Source organism: Sprattus sprattus, assembly GCF_963457725.1.
Source record: "Sprattus sprattus genome assembly, chromosome: 1".
NCBI classification, from domain to species: domain Eukaryota; kingdom Metazoa; phylum Chordata; class Actinopteri; order Clupeiformes; family Clupeidae; genus Sprattus; species Sprattus sprattus.
The window spans coordinates 22439431-22458041 of NC_137920.1; the positions used below are offsets into that span (position 1 = coordinate 22439431).

At 40.6% G+C, this 18611-nt stretch overlaps 1 protein-coding gene across 1 annotated transcript in view; it reads left to right on the top strand.

Moving 5' to 3' along the window:
- Positions 1–3128: 3128 nt before the first annotated feature.
- The window catches only part of LOC308368625 (arachidonate 12-lipoxygenase, 12R-type-like), a gene marked incomplete at both ends in the record, with an annotated part of 172218 nt that continues 156735 nt past the window's right edge, over positions 3129–18611 (top strand). Inside the window, 8 exons of the mRNA XM_080842842.1 lie at positions 3129–3281; positions 4519–4720; positions 5192–5312; positions 5394–5516; positions 6202–6305; positions 6409–6590; positions 15575–15718; positions 16183–16386. Coding sequence (XP_080698968.1) covers positions 3129–3281; positions 4519–4720; positions 5192–5312; positions 5394–5516; positions 6202–6305; positions 6409–6590; positions 15575–15718; positions 16183–16386 — 1233 coding nt within the window. The remainder of the gene's footprint in view (positions 3282–4518; positions 4721–5191; positions 5313–5393; positions 5517–6201; positions 6306–6408; positions 6591–15574; positions 15719–16182; positions 16387–18611) is intronic.

The following is an 18611-nucleotide window of genomic DNA, read 5'->3' on the forward strand; positions in this document are numbered from 1 at the left end:
CAATGTCAGTAAAACCGGTTCCACTGGATAATAGATTAACCAGCAAGATGGCAAGATATCAAGCTAGGCGTGGTTACAACATTCATTCTTTTGAAAATACTGTAGGCCATAAGATATTGTATATTCTATTTCTAAAATTCATCCAACAATGGATGTTTCTAAATTGTGGCCTGCGAGTCAAAAGGTTTGCCCACCCCTGATCTAAAGTATATGCAGGCAATTCAATACCTCAGCAATTAAATACAGTTTAATAGTTAAACAATGGTTTAATCAACACTTTGATCAGATGCCACAGCGTAACAACACACTTACTTTTGTCCAATATCAACACATCGGTAAGCCTAGGCAACAGGTGTCGATGAGGTCAGTCGGTGAAAGGGAGGGAAAATCATGCGACCATCAGTTCTGAAAATTATATTTCTAAAATTCATCCAACAATGGATGTTTCTTAATTCAACGTTACATTTGATCATTCTACAGACATCACTGATGTTCTGTAGAATGCTGATAAAACAACATTCTAAACACACCGGTGTGAGAGCAACAGCTGAAGGGTTCAAACAGAGTGGAGAGAACTGGTACTGACTTGTCTCATCCCCACAGTGGCACAGTGAAATTTCAAGAGAACTGGGTTGTTTGAAAATAATTAGTGATCTTAAGAAACACCCTGACAGATCATTTGTCTCTATCATTCCTATGGCGTGCGAAAACATACTGTTAAACTTACAAGGATAACTTGAAGACAGACTTCAAGTTTGGTGTTGGAAAAAATGGCATTGAAAAAAAAAACTGAGCTGAAACACAGAACATTTATGAATTAGCAATCCTCATGATTAAAAATACAACCATTTCAGCCCAACTACTTAGCACAGTAGACTATTTGCCTCAGACATCTTGCTTTTGGTCTCATTATTATTTGTGAATTGTTTAGCATCAGGAGAGTATAAGGTTTCAGTCATCTAATTACCCATTGTCAGTAAAACCGGTTCCACTGAACAGTAGATTTACCAGCAAGATGGCAAGATATCAAGCTAGGCGTGGTTACAACATTCATTCTTTTGAAAATGCTGGAGGCTGAAGATATTGTATATTATTATATTATTGTCGAATACATTCATAGCTTATTCATGTATCTAGACACATGGCACAGTCTAAACTGTATGCAGGCAATTCAATACCTCAGCAATTAAATACAGTTTAATAGTTAAACAATGGTTAAATCAACACTTTGATCAGATGCCACAGCATAACAACACATTTCCTTTTGTCAGATATCAACACATCACTACGCCTAGACTATTGGTGTCGATGAGGTCAGTCGGTTCTGTGAGAGGGAGGGAAAATCATGCAACCATCAGTTCTGAAAATTCGATTTAAAAAAATAATTCATCAACAATGGATGTTTCTTGATTCCACGTTACATTTGATCATTCTACAGACATCACTGATGTTCTGTAGAATGCTGATATTACAACATTTTAAACACACCTGTGTGAGAGTGACAGCTGAAGGGTTCAAATATAGAGGAGCCAAAATCTGTGGAGAGAACTGGTACTGCCTTGTCTCATCCCCAGGGTAGAGTGCCAAGTGAAATTTCAAGAGAGCTGGGTTGATTGAAAATAAATGGTGTTCTTAAGAAACACCCTGACAGATCATTTGTCTCTATCATTCCTATGGTGTGCAAAAACATCCTGTTATTCTTACAAGGATAACTTGAAGACTTCAAGTTTGGTTTTTGTTAAAAATGGCATTAAAAATATGCAAAATAAAACTGAACTAAAACACAGAACATTTATGAATTTCATCATGATTAAAAATACAACCATTTCAGCCCAACTTCTTAGCACAGTAAACTATTTACCTCAGACATCTTGCTTTGGGTCTCATTATTATTTGTGAATTGTTTAGCATCAGGAGAGTATCATTGTCTTTCTGTGGTTTCAGTCCTCTTTTTTCCCAATCACAGTAAAACCGGTTCCACTGGAAAGTATAGTAATTGACCAGCTTGGCAAGATGACCAAGCTAGGTGCTGTTGCAACATCCATGACCAGTTGATGAAGGTGTGTCTTGTGGACACTGAACTGACCTATCTTAGAATCGTAACCTAATTCTTACTAGAAAACACAATCCTCCCATCCCTTCCCCAATGCACTATAAGAATGGCTTCAGTGTCGGAAAAGTTCACTCTCAAGATTTATTTTGAAGACCACCTGCAGCACTCTCTTTGTTTCTCGTCTTACAACAGTAACTGTGCGACTTCTCTTACAATTACAGGTGAGTCTCGCACACTCACACACACACACACACACACACACACACACACACACACACACACACACACACACACACACACACACACACACACACACACACACACACACACACACACACACACACACACACACACACCACAACCTTAATTGCTATAGGCCTGCATTCATATCGTATAATTGCACTTAATGACCTATCTCTCTTCCTCTCTTTCCATCTCATCCTGTCCCTCTCTCTCCTTCTCTCTCCCTCTCTTTCTAACCAGAAAGACATAGATACTCTGTTTAAAGTCTCTAAATCTTTTGAAATGTTTTCTTCCATAAGAATGAACTGGTCTAAAAGTGATGCTGGGAAGTGGGAAGAAGGTGTGCCAAGTCTGCCAAGGGGTTTAGAGTGAAAATAGATGGTCTTAAATGCCGATCAGATCTAGACTTGTTATCGATCATCACTTTTATCAAGCAACGGGAAATATCGAAATGATTGAGAGTATTTGGTGATTAATATATGTTCAGTGGTAAATGATGAACTCAGTCTTGTACACTTCTTGTAGAGTTGTATGTTTGATTGTTTTTGAAGTTTAACTTGTTTTGTGCTTTTTTCATTTTTAATTATTTGACCTTATAATGTTTTTTATCTGTTGGTTGCTTTTGTAATAAAGGTCCTTTGGACATTCTCTCTCTCTCTCTCTCTCTCTCTCTCTCTCTCTCTCTCTCTGTATATATACATATATACATCACTCACTCACTCCCTTTCTCTGAACTTCTAGATTTAATGTTGATTCTATATTGACTTCATGTCGATTTATCATGTTTATATTTTCTCTTAGGAATCACTGTCCATTACTTTGCAGAACAGCCATGGTGACCTATGAAGTAACCGTGCACACTGGAACGAGGGCCTTGGCTGGCACAACTAGCTATATCTACATCCAACTGCGTGGAACTGAGGCTGAGAGTGAGGAGAAGATTCTAGATCAGGCCTATTTCTCCCTGGGGTTTAGTGAAGGATCGGTAAGTGCACTCATTTAAAGCAACTTTAACTAGCTAGCTAATTACATAAACGATAAGCAGAAGCCTCTCTAAAAACCAAGAACAGCCCAGTTGTGGAAAGATACAGTGAATACTTTAAAGCAGCAATAAGGAGTTGAAAATCATTTAAAATTGATACCAGAGCTTGCTGCTTATAGAAACATAGAAACATAGCCTACCTAGTATCTAATTGTTGCTTTATCATCAATCCTTTAACTGTATTATGGCTGAAATGTGGTGTTTTTACAACTAGAATTCAATCCATATGCTGGAAACTTGTAATGGTATCTGTAACAACCATACTAAATATAGGTTAATTGAAAAACGCCCGTCGATAGGGGCTACTACAGTGAGTTTGCTAATGAATGAAAAACATAAATGTTTTCTCTCATTTTGCAAAGTGCTATAAATATGATGAATTTCATGGTTATATAACATGTTATCCGGAGAACTAGCAAGCTGACACTGACAAAGATAGAATCAGCAACAGCTAGCAAGCTAAAGCATTCAGGCTTAGCGACAGTGGAACCAACTGTCACCAAGCAAAATACCCAACATTATCCTTTTCTGTGACTTAAGAAAGTAGCAATGCAAACTAAACAGGTCTGCTTTTTTCATACAGAACCAAATGCTTCCTTTGTGGATTATACATGCATGCCAAATACACGTCTGGCAACCAGGGTAGGCTATAAGTGGGATAACGGCCTTTGAGGTGTCCAATGAGGCAACATGAAATGAATGGACTTGACAAAGGAAACTCCACTACACTTGGTGTATAGTTCTTTACCTCTGCCATGGCTGCCAAATTTACCACAAATGTCTGTGACGTTAAGAGAACAAAGTACTTGTGGAATTATATGAAATATGTTAATTAGAAGCACAAAGTCTTTTGTCAATGACCGCAGAAATACATTTTTAACAGCGGTCAATATGAAGAAATATCAGACCTCTGAACGTTGGGATGGCCAATTCAAATCAGCTGAGCTGTATAATAATCTGATGTGAATGACCTGGAAACTGTCCGGGGATGACACCCCCAAAAAGATTTATAAACAAATGTCACAGCAACATCAGTTAGGTAACAACAAAAACATAAGTCAGAATGCTAGCTATTCATATTCAAAACACTTTTGTAAATCATAGCCCGCACTTTAATGGGAAATATTTTAAAGAGATTGGAGGATGATATTCAAACGATTTATTTACATCTTTTCATCAGGTGCGAACGTTTAAGGTAGAGTGCAAAGCGTCCCTAGGAGAGCTCATTCATGTCAAGCTCTCCTCCAAGCCATTTATGGGTCTTGACAACCAGTGGTACTGCAACAAGATCTTGGTTACGACGCCCGAAGATGACGAGATTCTGTTCCCATGCTACCGATGGCTTGGCTGTGAGGAGAAACTTGTTTTAAGACATGCCAAAGGTAGGACCCTCAATTTCAGATAATGGCTAGGACCTGTGTACCCTACTTGAAAGTTCAGAGGGGATATTTGAAATATACTGCACACACCACATGATTGTATATTTCACACTCTTGTATGTGGTTTGTAACCAAACGATAGTTTGTCTTCTTGTGATAAAGAGATAATGTCAAAAGTGCCCTATGCTGAAATAAGGGTCAGAACAAGAGATTGCATGGCTATCATACTTACACAATTGTTGTGATGTTCATTTGTGTGATGTTCATGTAGTTCTAATTCATGTTGATGTCAAGATGTCTTTAAAAAAAATATATCAGAAGACTTAACACACCAGAAACAAGAAAAATCACATTAATGACATTAAAGTCACTTCCAATGCTCACTTTGGACTTGGTTTTTAACAATTTATTTGAAAATAAACAGAATTAAACTAAAATGTATTCAGTGTTACCCTTCATAAATTTCCATTTCAGCTTCGCTTGTGTTCCAGGACACCAACCCAATAGCCCAAAGACACAGGATGAGGCAGCTAGAGGAACGTCAGGAGATATTTGGGTTTGTGGACAGCAAGCACAGAGTGAACGAGCAGCGAGTGTCTGTTTTACAATTAACTAAGTTATGTGAAAAAGTTAAAAAAGTTATGTGCTTTTAAATATGACTATATTCTATTAACAGGTGGAAAGTGTATGTCGAGGGCTTGCCCCACGCTAATCACTATGAATCTGCCCTTGATATGCCTGCTGAAGTACGATTCTCTTACACGAAAACCATCGACTTTTTATACAATCTAGGAACGCAGTAAGTTTTCCAACCCTCCTGTGGAATTCATCTTTTTGTGACACGCTGAATGTTCACCTCTTTCTCATCAATGGTTTACATACAGACCCAAGCACCACAGAAGAGTTAAGATGCTATATGTGCCATTATAGAGAAAATGCTGTCTAGTAGTAGTAGTGCTGGAAGTAGTAGTAGTGGTAGTATTATGCAATTTTAAGTATGCTGTACTCCCCTGCACACTCAGCTAAAAGCACCTTCTGTAATATTCCCACTTGCGTTTAGATAATTCATAAGCGGTGGTCCAACACCAAGCTTCACAACAACGGACAGTTTAAATATCTTCCGTTTTTAGGTTAGCCTACATTTGTAGAGTGTTTTTAGTCTAATTTTTAATTATGTTTTAGATTGCTGGATTTTACATTGCTGGAAATACTTAATATGTGTAACTAGATTTAATTTGAAGTATGCTTTAATTACAAGTGAACTGTAGTGATTTTAATATTAACAACATATATTTACTTTATTTTGCATAGAGGCTGCAAGCATTTGCAAAACAGCCTTGCGTTATTGAAGACTGTACAAACACAATATCTAATATAAAAGTAACTTACAAGATGTTCACAGTTAGTTGTGATTGGTCAGAGGTTGTATATCAAGTTCCACTGATAGTGTTTGGACTTTGAACCAATGTATTGTGTGTGTGTAGGTTAATTGCTATGAAGCTGGAAGGATTAGCTGACAGCAAAATGACATGGGGAAGCTTCAACGAACTGGACAGAATCCTTTGTGAAAACAGAAACAAAACCATTGGTAATCATCTTAAATCTAAATCATCTTAAATGACCTGCTCAAAATCACTGTACTGAAAAAAATTAAAGCACTGTTTGGACCTGTACAATATGTTCTGACACAGCATGCTTTGTAGATTACGTTCAGGAGCACTGGGATGAGGACGAGTTCTTTGGCTATCAGTTTCTGAATGGCCTATGCCCCATGATGATCCAGCGCTGCTCAAAGCTGCCAGAGAATTTCCCCGTCACAGAAGAGATGGTCAAAGACTCCCTAGGACGGAACAGGTTGGAGGTGGAGATGAAGGTAGGCTCAAAGTTGGAACTGATAAAAGTGATAAAAACTACACAGCGTATATACCGGATACAAGAAACATCATTATGATACAGCGCTGCTCAAAGCTGGCCGAGGAGATGGTCAACGAACTTCTATGAGGAAGCACCTTAATTAAGGAGGTGACGGTAGGCTGCACATCAGTTACACAACAGTTTGGCACTGGTAGGAATCAATGCATTCGCTTTTACTTGTATTCAGTTATCAGATAACTTGAAAGCTCAATTGGTGCTACTTACCTTTCCTCTCAGCTACCAGTACCACACTGTAGGTGTGCAGTGTATACTTATACTTATACTTAGGATTAGATACAGACCTGGGCCCTGTTCGGCGTAGAACTAAAGCTAAGTTAATACATTTAGCTTAGATTAGATTCAACTTTATTGTCATTGTACAGAGTACAAGTACTGAGACAACGAAATGCAGTTTAGCATCTAACCAGTAAGTGCAAAATAGCAATAAAAGTGCAGGGTATGTGGAAATGTAGGGTGGACTAAGTGAATAAATATGATATATACAGTAAGAGTTAGAATATGACACAGAATTGTAATATAAACAGAATTGAATAGCAGCAATTGAGGTTAGAGTGAGGTATGATAAGTATATAAAGTGCAGGTGAAAGTAAACTGGTGGTAACAAGTGAAATCAAGTGAATGAGGTAGAAAAGTACAATCAATACAGGTAATGCAGTAAAGGAGATACAGTATTAAAAAGACATATGGTGCAAATGGAGGAGGAAGTGAGGTATAGTGCAAATGTTCACTGGCTGGAGGAGGTAGTGTGGCAGTCAAGCCAGGGTAGGGGGGGGGGGTTGGGGGGTGAAGTGAAGTATAGTGCAAATGTTCAATGGCTAGAGGAGGGTGAGTGGCAGTCAAGCCAGAGTAGGGGTGGGGGGGGGGAGAAGTGAGTATAGTGCAAAAGTTCAGTTGCTGGAGGGAGGGGGGGGAGGACAGTCACATGGGGTTGCCACCCTTCCGTCACTGGTATGACTGTGCGCTTTGGGTCATTGAAAAAGCGCGTTAAAAATAAAAGGTATTATTATTATTATTATGGGTAGGTGAGAGAAGGGGGGGGGGGGGGGGGGGGCTAACCCCGTGGAGCAGAGTTCAGCAGGGTGACAGCCGCAGGGATGAAGCTGTTCTTGAACCTGCTGGTACGGGAACGGAGGACCTTGTAGCGCCTCCCAGAGGGGAGGAGGGCAAACAGTCTGTGGCTGGGGTGTGAGCTGTCCTTGATGATGCTGCGTGCCCTCCGCAGGCATCTCTTGCTCTGGACAGCCTCAATGGTGGGGAGAGTGGAACCGGTGATGCGTTGGGCAATTTTCACCACCCTCTGCAGTCTCTTGCGGTCGGCAACAGAGCAGCTGCTGTACCATGTTGAGATGCAGTTTGTGAGAATGCTCTCAATGGTACAGCGGTAGAAATTCTCCAGAATCTGAGGAGACAGGTGGACCTTTTTTAGTCTCCTCAGAAAAAAGAGACGCTGGTGTGCCTTCTTTACAATGGATGAGGTGTTTAGGGTCCAAGAAAGGTCATCGGAGATGTGGACACCCAGGAACTTGAAGCTGGCAACACGCTCAACCTCCATCCCGTTGATATGGATGGGGGTATGTGTGCCAACTTCCTTCCTGAAGTCCACAATGAGTTCTTTGGTCTTCGTGGTGTTGAGAGCCAACTTGTTGTCGGCGCACCACACCGCCAGGTGCTGGACCTCTTCTCTGTAGGCCGCCTCATCGTTGTCACTGATGAGGCCAATCACCGTTGTACTGTCTGCAAACTTGACAATGGTATTTGAACCATGTACAGGAGTGCAGTCGTAGGTGAAGCGGGAGTAGAGAAGAGGACTAAGCACGCAGCCGTGGCACGCCTGTGTTGAGGATGAGGGTTGAGGAGGTGTGGCTCTCTAACCTAACAGACTGGGGTCTGTTGGTCAGAAAGTCCAGTATCCAATTACAGAGAGAAGTGTTGATACCCAGGTGATTGAGTTTAGTGATCAGTTTGGAGGGAATGACAGTGTTGAAGGCTGAACTGAAGTCAATAAACAGCATCCTCACATAGCTGTTTTTACTGTCCAGGTAAGAGAGGGCGGAGTGTAATGCTGTGGAGATGGCATCCTCCGTACTCCTGTTCTTGTGGTAGGCGAATTGAAAAGGGTCCAGTGTGGGTGGTAAGCAGCTTTTGAGGTGAGCCAGGACCATCCTCTCGAAGCACTTCATGATTGTGGGGGTGAGTGCAACGGGGCGGAAGTCGTTAAGGCTCACTGCAGCGGAGTGTTTCGGAACCGGCACGATGGAGGTGGTTTTAAAGCACGCGGGGACAGTAGCTTGAGCCAGAGACAGGTTGAATATGTCAGTCAAGACCTCAGCTAGCTGCCCAGCACAGGCCCTGAGCACCCGTCCAGGGATGCCATCAGGGCCTTGCGGCCTTGCGTGCATTAATCCTGCTCAGTGCAGCACACACGTCGGTGGAGGAGAGTGTAAGGGGTTGGTGGTCTGAAGTAAGCACAGCCTTGATGGCAGCCTCCTGGTTATCCCTGTCGAAGCGTGCATAAAAGGTGTTCAGCTCGTCAGGGAAGGAGGCCGCACTGTTATGGGGGGTGGTGCTGGTGGGTTTGTAGTCTGTTATGGCCTGGATGCCTTGCCACATGCGTCGGGGGTCGGAGTTGTTCTTGAAGTGCTCCTCAATCCTTAGCTTGTGGCAGTGCTTGGCCTGCTTGATGCCCCTCTTCAGGTCAGCCCTGGATGAATTGTAGGCCTGAGCATCACCTGATCTGAAAGCGGTGTCTCGTGCCTTCAGTAGTAGGCGGACCTCTTTGTTCATCCAAGGCTTCTGGTTGGGGAAGGTAGTGATACGCTTGAGTGAGGTGACACTGTCGATGTTGGAGTTGATTAAGTCCAGAGCGGATGAGGCATAGGAGTCAATGTCCGTGTTGGAGTCCAGTGTGGCTTGAGTGGCAAACAGACTCCAGTCCGTGTGTTCGAACCAGTGCTGTAGTGCAGAGTCTGCTCCCTCTGGCCACACCATGAACGCGTTATGAAGAATTCAAGACCATAATCACATCAAAATCCAACACTGCTGCCGCTGGGACAGCAATATAAGAAACTGTCTATAGGCTGTCTAAGAACTGATATCTTTTTCTGTGTCCAATATGTGACTTTGGTGCAGCGGGTAGAGCTCATGGCTTGCATGCAACAGATCACTGGTTCAACCCCCCTCACCTCTGCAATAAATGTAGTTTTACATCTCCTTGTAAATCGCTTTGAATAAAACCGTCTGCTAAATGACTAAATGTAAATGTATTAATAAGAAATTTAATAAATTGAAGCAATGGAAATATATTGTTGTAGTATTTGTAGGTGAAGAAAGGGGATCTCCTGTATGGAGGATTATCGGGGCCAAAACTAACTAAATAAATAACTAAATAAATAAATGAATGGTTAAATACTTGGATAAATACATTATTAGATTTATTTATACCTACATTTATTTATTTATACTTACATATATTTATTTATACTTACATATATTTATTTATACTTACATTTATACTTACATTTTGTCATACATTTTGTCATACATTTTGTCATACTTACATTTTGTCATACTTACATTTTGTCATACATTTTGTCATACTTACATTTTGTCCACGGTGTAACTTGCTTGCAGCAAAATAAATCCGTCATCCCCCGCCAAAAAGTCAGGGGGCGGGTTAAAGCCTTTGATTGGTGAATGAACAGTATTACACACCAGGCAGGCTCAACCAGTCGATCAGGCTCGAGGGATACTGAATTTTGTCGTTTATGGATGTCAAGCGCCAGATTTAGTTTAATGAAAGTTATTGAGCATTATTTAAATAAATCAAGATACCAGAATGTCCCAGAAGACATACCCTCAGTTGCTGCGTGAGGCTGCATCCATAATTTAAGAGGCCCTCAACTCGACTATACTAGTAGTAGCCTAGTAGTATTTCTAGTAGTGTTATGAAATGTTGGGTTTAATGTGGCCTACTGGCCTTAGCCATGGGTGCACTGGCCGTAGTAGTCGTAGCGCTGTCGTTACCCAATCACGTCTATCTCTTCTTCCATAGTTTGCATCAGGCTGCTATTAGAATGTTACGCTGTAGCATGGTTCTTATGTCCTCAGTTTTTGAATCACCAGTGATGAAGAAAGTGTTTTGTCCGTCTCTTCATAAACGGAGTGACTAAGAGTAAGACCACATTTACACATAGCCGGGTTATTACAAAATAGAGAATATTTCTGCCCTTCCGTTCAAAAATAACGTCGTACACACAAGGTCGTTTTCCAAAAAACTTTCTGTTTACATGAGCCCGCATATACGCCCCCAAGCGCCATCATAACTATGCCAAACCTGTAGGTTTGCATAAGTAGGCTGCTAATCCATTAAATTGGCTATGAGTCCTAGATATGTGGATCCTTTACGTTTATTTGGCTACAACAGGTAGATGGAATGTAAAACTCGTAGTCCACTGGTGGAAGTGCAGGGGATACCATTCTTAAAGCCAATAGTCACACACCAGGGAAGGGTTGAGAGATTCAGTTATAGGGTTGAAAGATTGCAATCCTGCGTTTGCATTAACATATAAATGAGCACTACGTTAACAGCATCCATGATCAGTAAGCAAACTAACTGAACATATAGGACGCTCACATGACGAATGCATTTTTAGGCGCATATGTGACGTTTGATAACCTAAAACTCCGTTTGACCCAGTGCACACGCAAAAACTGAGTTTTCCTGAAATCTCCACTTTGGCCGGAGTTTTTAGAAATGATCGTTTTCCGTGATAAAACTTCCGTTTTTTTCTCGTAAATGAAAGGCCAAACCGCATGAAAATATATACGTTTTCCCACCGTATCAACGGGATCTACGTTCAGTTGAGTTCTGGATTTTAATACGTTTATCAATCTGTAGATTGGGAGAGAAACCCAGACCTCTGACAATAAAAAACAACACAACATCAGGCTTAGGTCTCAACAGTGACGTGCGGTGAGGTTCACAGCTGGCGGAAGTGATTACGTCATTCCGATCTCTAGTTGTTTAAAAAAAAAAAATAGAAATGTATACATCATACATGTATGCTTATGGTTTAAAAATTGTCATCTCACCAGAACTGAAAAAACTTTGTTTTATTGTCTAATACTATTACTTTTAAACGATTATTATTAAAAGAAGTTATGCGGCTCAATAGTTAACTGACTTTTACGACAGCTAAACGTACGATCGGTGTGGTAATTGAACTTTTACACCATGTTAAATAAGATATTAATCGTTACAAGGAAGCGTATGTAGCCCTCCCACCAATGATATGGCTCATTTCAAGTTGTCTAGGGAAAATATAACCTTTTACACAACTCCGCAGTGATGGGCAGTAGCGTCACTACATTTGTCAGTAGCTTGGCAGTTACGTCGCTATTTACAAAACCAAGTAACTTTTCAGTAGCTAAGCTCTTTTATTGATCAAGTGCCGCAGTAGCGTCCTCGAAAGCTAATTTATCCTGGACCTTTCTGATGTTCATTCATAACAGGCTTCCCTGCAGCCATTAAACACAAAAAATAAGCAGTACATCACTTTAGACGAGACGAGTGAAAATAGATAGATAGATATCGTCATTTCAAGTACACCAGACGCTGCTCATACATTTAAAATTAATTCTCCCCTAATTTTAAATGGGTAGTTTGCATGCAGATTCTAGACAACCGGATAACTAGAATGCTGTTGATATTTAGATACAGCTGAAGATGATGAAAGTTAAAAAGTGAAAAGTCCGTGCGACGAGTGAAATTAAATATGTTTTCAGTTGCCTTCTTTGTAATCCAAAGAAAAAGTTCCTGTCAACGTCAATGACATCCAACACAAACATACGAACACACGAATTTCATCCATTCAACCGTTTTTAACAGTTGTGTTGATCCCTAAAATTGCATTGACTTGGCATGCAGTTTGTTTAACTGAAAGTAGCTTCTAATGTATCAAACTACTTTTGACAGGTTTATGTAACTTAGCTTGCTACTTTTTTTTGAGTGTCTGTGTAGTGAAGCTGAATTTATTGTACAGTAGCTGATAGCTTAGCTCACTACAAATATCAAGTAGCTTGCCCAACAATGCAACTCAGACACTTGAATTCGAAGTTGAGAAAAAAACACTTACATATTTATTTACACAACGTATTAACAAGCAAACAGGTAAACACCACAGACATAGCACACAATACCAAAATGTTCTACTGACCGGTATAATTTAAAGTTGGTGCACTCGCAAGCTCCTAATCCATTCACGGCTCCCTGCACCTAGCAGCCTTTAGCGAGGTTTGTGTTCCGCATGAATATGTCCCATTGGAAAACATGAAACACTCCAATGCAATGTCAATACCTTCGGTCCCGTCGTTTGAATCAAACATTTTAGCTCCGCCATTGGTCTCCCATTATTAATCATTTCACGTTTGGACTGCAAGTCCAATTTTGAGAGCTGCTTCAGCTTAGCAATACAACCTTCCATTTTCGCCGTCAAGGTCAAGTAGAAGTGTGTAGAAGAAGTCCAACGTCAGACTATTACCCGAGAATTGCGCTCATGCTCGCCCCCTTCACTGAATCCCTGCTACTGCCTGCCTCAGTAGCAATATTTTTCAATGCATTTTGAGCTCAACTCAAAGGTTCTGCGCTTGCGCACGCATGCGTAAAACCCAGGTTGGAGTGATTGCGCAATCACGTCTACTGTCACTGGGGACCGGAAATGCTCAAATTCAGCGATTTTGATCATAAAAATGCTCGAAATGATCGGAATCATGCAGAAATGACACTCGTAACACAGATAACTAGAGAAATATGATTATTTATTTTATAATACATAAATATATATGATTATTATACATTTTTTTTTAAATATATTTTTTTAATATTTAATTTTTTTTACTTTTCAAAATGACAGGTGAGGCTCTGCCTCCCCTGCCTCCTATGACTGCACGTCCCTGGGTCTCAATCATGTCTCTCTCCGCTCTGAAGGCCGGAGGACCATCTTTTATAGGGCACAATAATGTAAACATAGTGACAGTCAAGCAGTAATGACGTTACAACAGTCTCAGAGAAAGAGACTCACAGCTCCCCAACACATGACAACTCTCAGACTAGAGAGTTAATTGTTGGAGCTCTCCGTTTAGTCATGACAAGGGACGTTTACCCATTACTTTCTCCAGATCCCGAACATCTATACCCCTGACACAGACACAGTCTACTCTTATTAATACCTGATACCACTCTGCTGCATTTGTCGCTTGATAGTGCGCTTGGACACTCGAAAAAGGTTCGCAATATCTTGTATTTTCAGGCCAGAGAGTGCGAAGTGTTCAATTGTGCCAGCCGAAGATCAAACAGAGTAGACCACCTCCAGGGGTGTATCGCCTGTAGGCTATCACTCAGCCTCATCTGCTACCATCTCGCTGAGGATCGTGAACACATTTTCATCTATGTCTGTGTCAGTCAGGGCCGATACGGTTGCTATAATCTCAGCGAAGCCCTCAATATGATTTTAAAAACAATGTGAATAGTCAGTTGCCTCCATCTCCTCAGCTACAGCCAACATTTCGACTACTGTAGCATGCAATATTCCATTTATTGAATCCACACCGGGTGCTGCCATCTTGAATTAGTCAAAAGCAGTCAATTCAAGTTGAACCACCAATCAGAGGCTTTAACCCGCCCCCTGACTTTTTGACGGGGGATGACGGATTTATTTTGCTGCAAGCAAGTTACACCGTGGACAAAATGTAAGTATGACAAAATGTATGACAAAATGTATGACAAAATGTAAGTATGACAAAATGTATGACAAAATGTATGACAAAATGTAAGTAAAAATAAATATATGTAAGTATAAATAAATATATGTAAGTATAAATAAATAAATGTAGGTATAAATAAATCTAATCATGTATTTATCCAAGTATTTAACCATTCATTTATTTATTTAGTTAGTTATTTATTTATTTAGTTTTGGCCCCGATAATCCTCCATACTCCTGGGATCAAAGAAGACGTTAGTATTCATGTGCAAACTAAAAATCACGTCTCAGGATTGCTGCGCATGCAAGTTATTTCGGGTGTATCAACTCAACTGTACTAATACCACTGTCATTTAATTATGAGTGCTTTGTTCTCCGCATTGCCGACATTACAAAGATGAAGGCTACCACTCGCAAAAAAGTGAAGACATTCAATGTTTGACTATGACAAATTACTCAAGAAGGTCTTTTAAATGAATTATTACTTGTCGGGTGGATCGGTAGCGCTCATACAAGAACTCATCATGATGGAAAAATGGATCTTGGCGATCGCAAAGAACTCTTCCTAAGCTAATCAAACTATCTAATACGACTCCTTGTCAATGCGATCCCTCCTTTTGCCGTGGGTGTGGCAAGCTTAGCCAGCTAAACTTTGGTTAGCCTGCCCTGGAGCAGGTTAGTGCTAAGTGATATGTTATTATGGTAAATTTCAGAAGTTGCTTCACCAAACCCAAGGGGCGTTCTTTTTTTTTGCCCGGAATCTAGCTTGCTAAACCGATTAGCGAGCTACGCCGAACAGTACCCTGACAGAAACCTTACAGATACAACCATTAGCTAAGTTGGCACTGATTAAAGGTCCCGTCCCGCCATGTATGGTGTATGGCAAGTGGAAAAGACATATGTCTTTATATGTCCTCCACATGATCATATACCATCAAAATTAATTTGAAGATGATACCAAAAGTAGTTGCCTTTGCTTTATAGTGTTGTTGTATAGTATTGCTTTCATCATGGATGTGGCAGGATTCTTTTTTTTTTTTTTTTACATCAACCCAAAAAAATCACAATCCTCTTGGGTTAATCTAGATTGCCTAATTCTAAACAATTTTCTGTATATTCTGTCTATTTATTGTTTTCCTTCAACAAAACGTAAACCATCCAGAAAGGAAACATATTTCTGTGTGACTACAAGATGTTGGATGGACTTGTGGGAAATGAAGTCCATGGCAGAAAGCAGTATCTCACAGCTCCCCTGGTGCTGCTCTACTGTGACTCAAACGATATGATGCTGCCCATCGCCATTCAGGTAAACACATCCCTTCTATGGAAATGTATATTCCAAAAAGTTGTTCCACTGAACAAAATTGAGGAATAAATATGCACCATAATACCAAATGGTCATAATGTTTTGAACTTCTTGGGGACTAAAATACATTTCAAATCAAGTCATAACTAAGTCATAACAAGTCAAGACTAATTAACACGTCCTAGTAAATTCACTATTTCCTTAAAGCGTTATGCCATGACTTACCCCACCCCCCCACCCCGCCCTCCAGTGACACTAGATTTTTTTTCTCCAAAAATCCCCGCCATCTCCCCACACTTTGGGGATCTCTGCTCTGGGGGAGGGGGGCCTTGGGCTCTGTAATGCATTTTTATACTATGTTGCTAATGGTGCCTTAAAAATTACTACAACTGGATTGAATTGGGCAGATGTCCCCCTCACATACTGGTGAGTTAGTTTAATGTGTGTTTGTCTTTTCTCCACAGTTAGGGCAAAAGGCTGGGAATGACAACCCCATCTTCCTGCCCACCGACTCGAAGACTGATTGGCAGCTGGCTAAGATCTATGTGCGGGCTGCAGAGTTCAGCGTGCATGAGCTTGACTTTCACCTGCTGAGAACTCACCTGATGGCTGAGGTGTTCACCATGGCAACATTGCGGAACCTCCCAAGCCCACACCCCCTTTACAAGGTATAGATTCTGACATGCAAGAGGTGGTTTTTTACTTGAAACGGCTAACAGAGAAAACATCCAAGATCGATTTAAAAAGAGTCATTACATTGGCCTAAATAGGCCCAAATTTGTTTTAATGGACCATTATGAACAGTCAGTATACCATGAGCTAACATGCTGTTTACTGTTTTTTTCCCCTTTGTAGCTTCTCATTCACCACACTCGTTACACACTCCATATCAGCATCTTGGGGAGAGATCGGCTGATTTCCAAGGATGGAGGCCTCAACAAGGTATGCAAACCACAAAAAAACTGTACTTATAAAACCATACCAACACGGGGACAATATCCCTCTGAAGGGATATTTAGTTGTTTGCTCTTGTTGTCAATATGCCTTTAAAGCTCTGCAAGTTTTGTCCAAGAGTCATAAAAAGAACACCCCCAGAAACCTTTAATATTTTACATACATGCCACTTGTGCATCAATGTTTTAGTTAGAGGAAATATACAAAAACATCAAGGAACTACCTAAAAAGTCTAACAAGCCTCAGTCCCCAAAGGATTTTAATAAGATACATATTATATCACTATATAAGTACACTCTCATTCTTTATATTCAGCGATATGTTTAATCATACATTAACCATAGCTGTTTCAACCCATACGTATGTGGTGTTACTGCATTCTTTACCTCTATTACTGTTTCTTCATCATTTATAATCCTAGTATTCAGGCATCGGTGGTGCAGCCCTAGATGAGTACCTGAAGCGTGCAACTGCCGCCCTGACCTACAGCTCCCTCTGTCTGCCTGATAACATCTCTGAGAGAGGCCTGGAGGAAGTACCACATTACTACTACAGAGATGACGGGATGAAACTGTGGAACATTATCAACGAGTACGCTTACCATTGTAACTTGGAGTAATGTTGCCGATTGTACACACAAATCTCGCTTCATACGATGTTTGTTAAAAACAATCTATATTTGTAAAATTGTATTTGCAAATATGGTTTCACATTTCCAATGTTCCTTCAGAATTACCTCACTGTGATTTTTTTTTTAACCAATACATTGTATACTAAACCATGTGGTCGTTTGCAGGTATGTTGAAGGAGTCTTGCAACATTACTACAAATCTGATGATGATGTGAAGAAGGACACAGAGCTGCAGAACTGGATCAGTGAGATATTTACCAATGGCTTCCAGGGAAGGAAGAGCACAGGTGTGTACAGCAATACTGACCTTTAAGATTACAAAATACATAGAATAAAAAAGAAGAACTAACTGTACAAGGCATTTGAGTAATAGCCACAAAGGACTTCCATGAACTTCCAGTTTTAGGAGGAATAACAGACACCAGCATTAATGCCTGCCAATTCCTTGTACCGTCATGACTTTGGACACGTGGAGTGAAGTTCATTTAACTGTGTTCTGATGTTCCACAGATGTTAACTCAGTTTGACATTGTATGACTTTTAGGTTTATAATGTACATGTCTGTGTTCCTTTCCTCAGGAATACCTGAGACTTTTCAGGAAGTGAAAGATCTCATCAAGTTTGTCACCATGGTGATCTTCACTGTATCCGCCCAACATGCCGCTGTCAACAATGGACAGGTAATTTATTTTAAAGAGCTTTGAATCAATTTGGTTCAGATTTGAAAATAATAATGACCCCCTGTCAGTTTGACATTGGTGGTTGGATGTCCAGCTTCACTAGTGCAGCACTCACTCTAACCCCCTCCGTAGGAAAATGACCAGACCATTGGCTGTTGTCTTTTATTAATAACCATAATTTCTTTTACAAATCCCAACATCTGAGCCCCAAACAGCAAGGCCAGGGGCCACAATGGCAAAAGGAAAACCTTATAACAGATTTATGTCCTACTCAAAATCTGTGGCAGTGCCACAACCTCCCTGTGTGCTTACTACTCTCTTAATCCACTGTTAGGATCCATGTCAAGATAGGATAATGAGGTTATGTAGTTATTCGTTATGACATTTTGACATTGGCAGGTCATTTAACAACAATTTAGGATGCAGTTAATTTATCTGGTGTCTAATATTCTCTTGTAAAATTTCCCCAGTTTGAGTTTGGCGGCTGGATGCCTAACTTCCCCAGTGCCCTAAGAAAGCAGCCTCCTGATCACAAAGGCCAGACCAATGAGATATCCATCCTGGAGACCCTACCTGATGTGGGCACGACGGTGAACGGAATGGCTGTCCTGGAACGGCTTACCACACA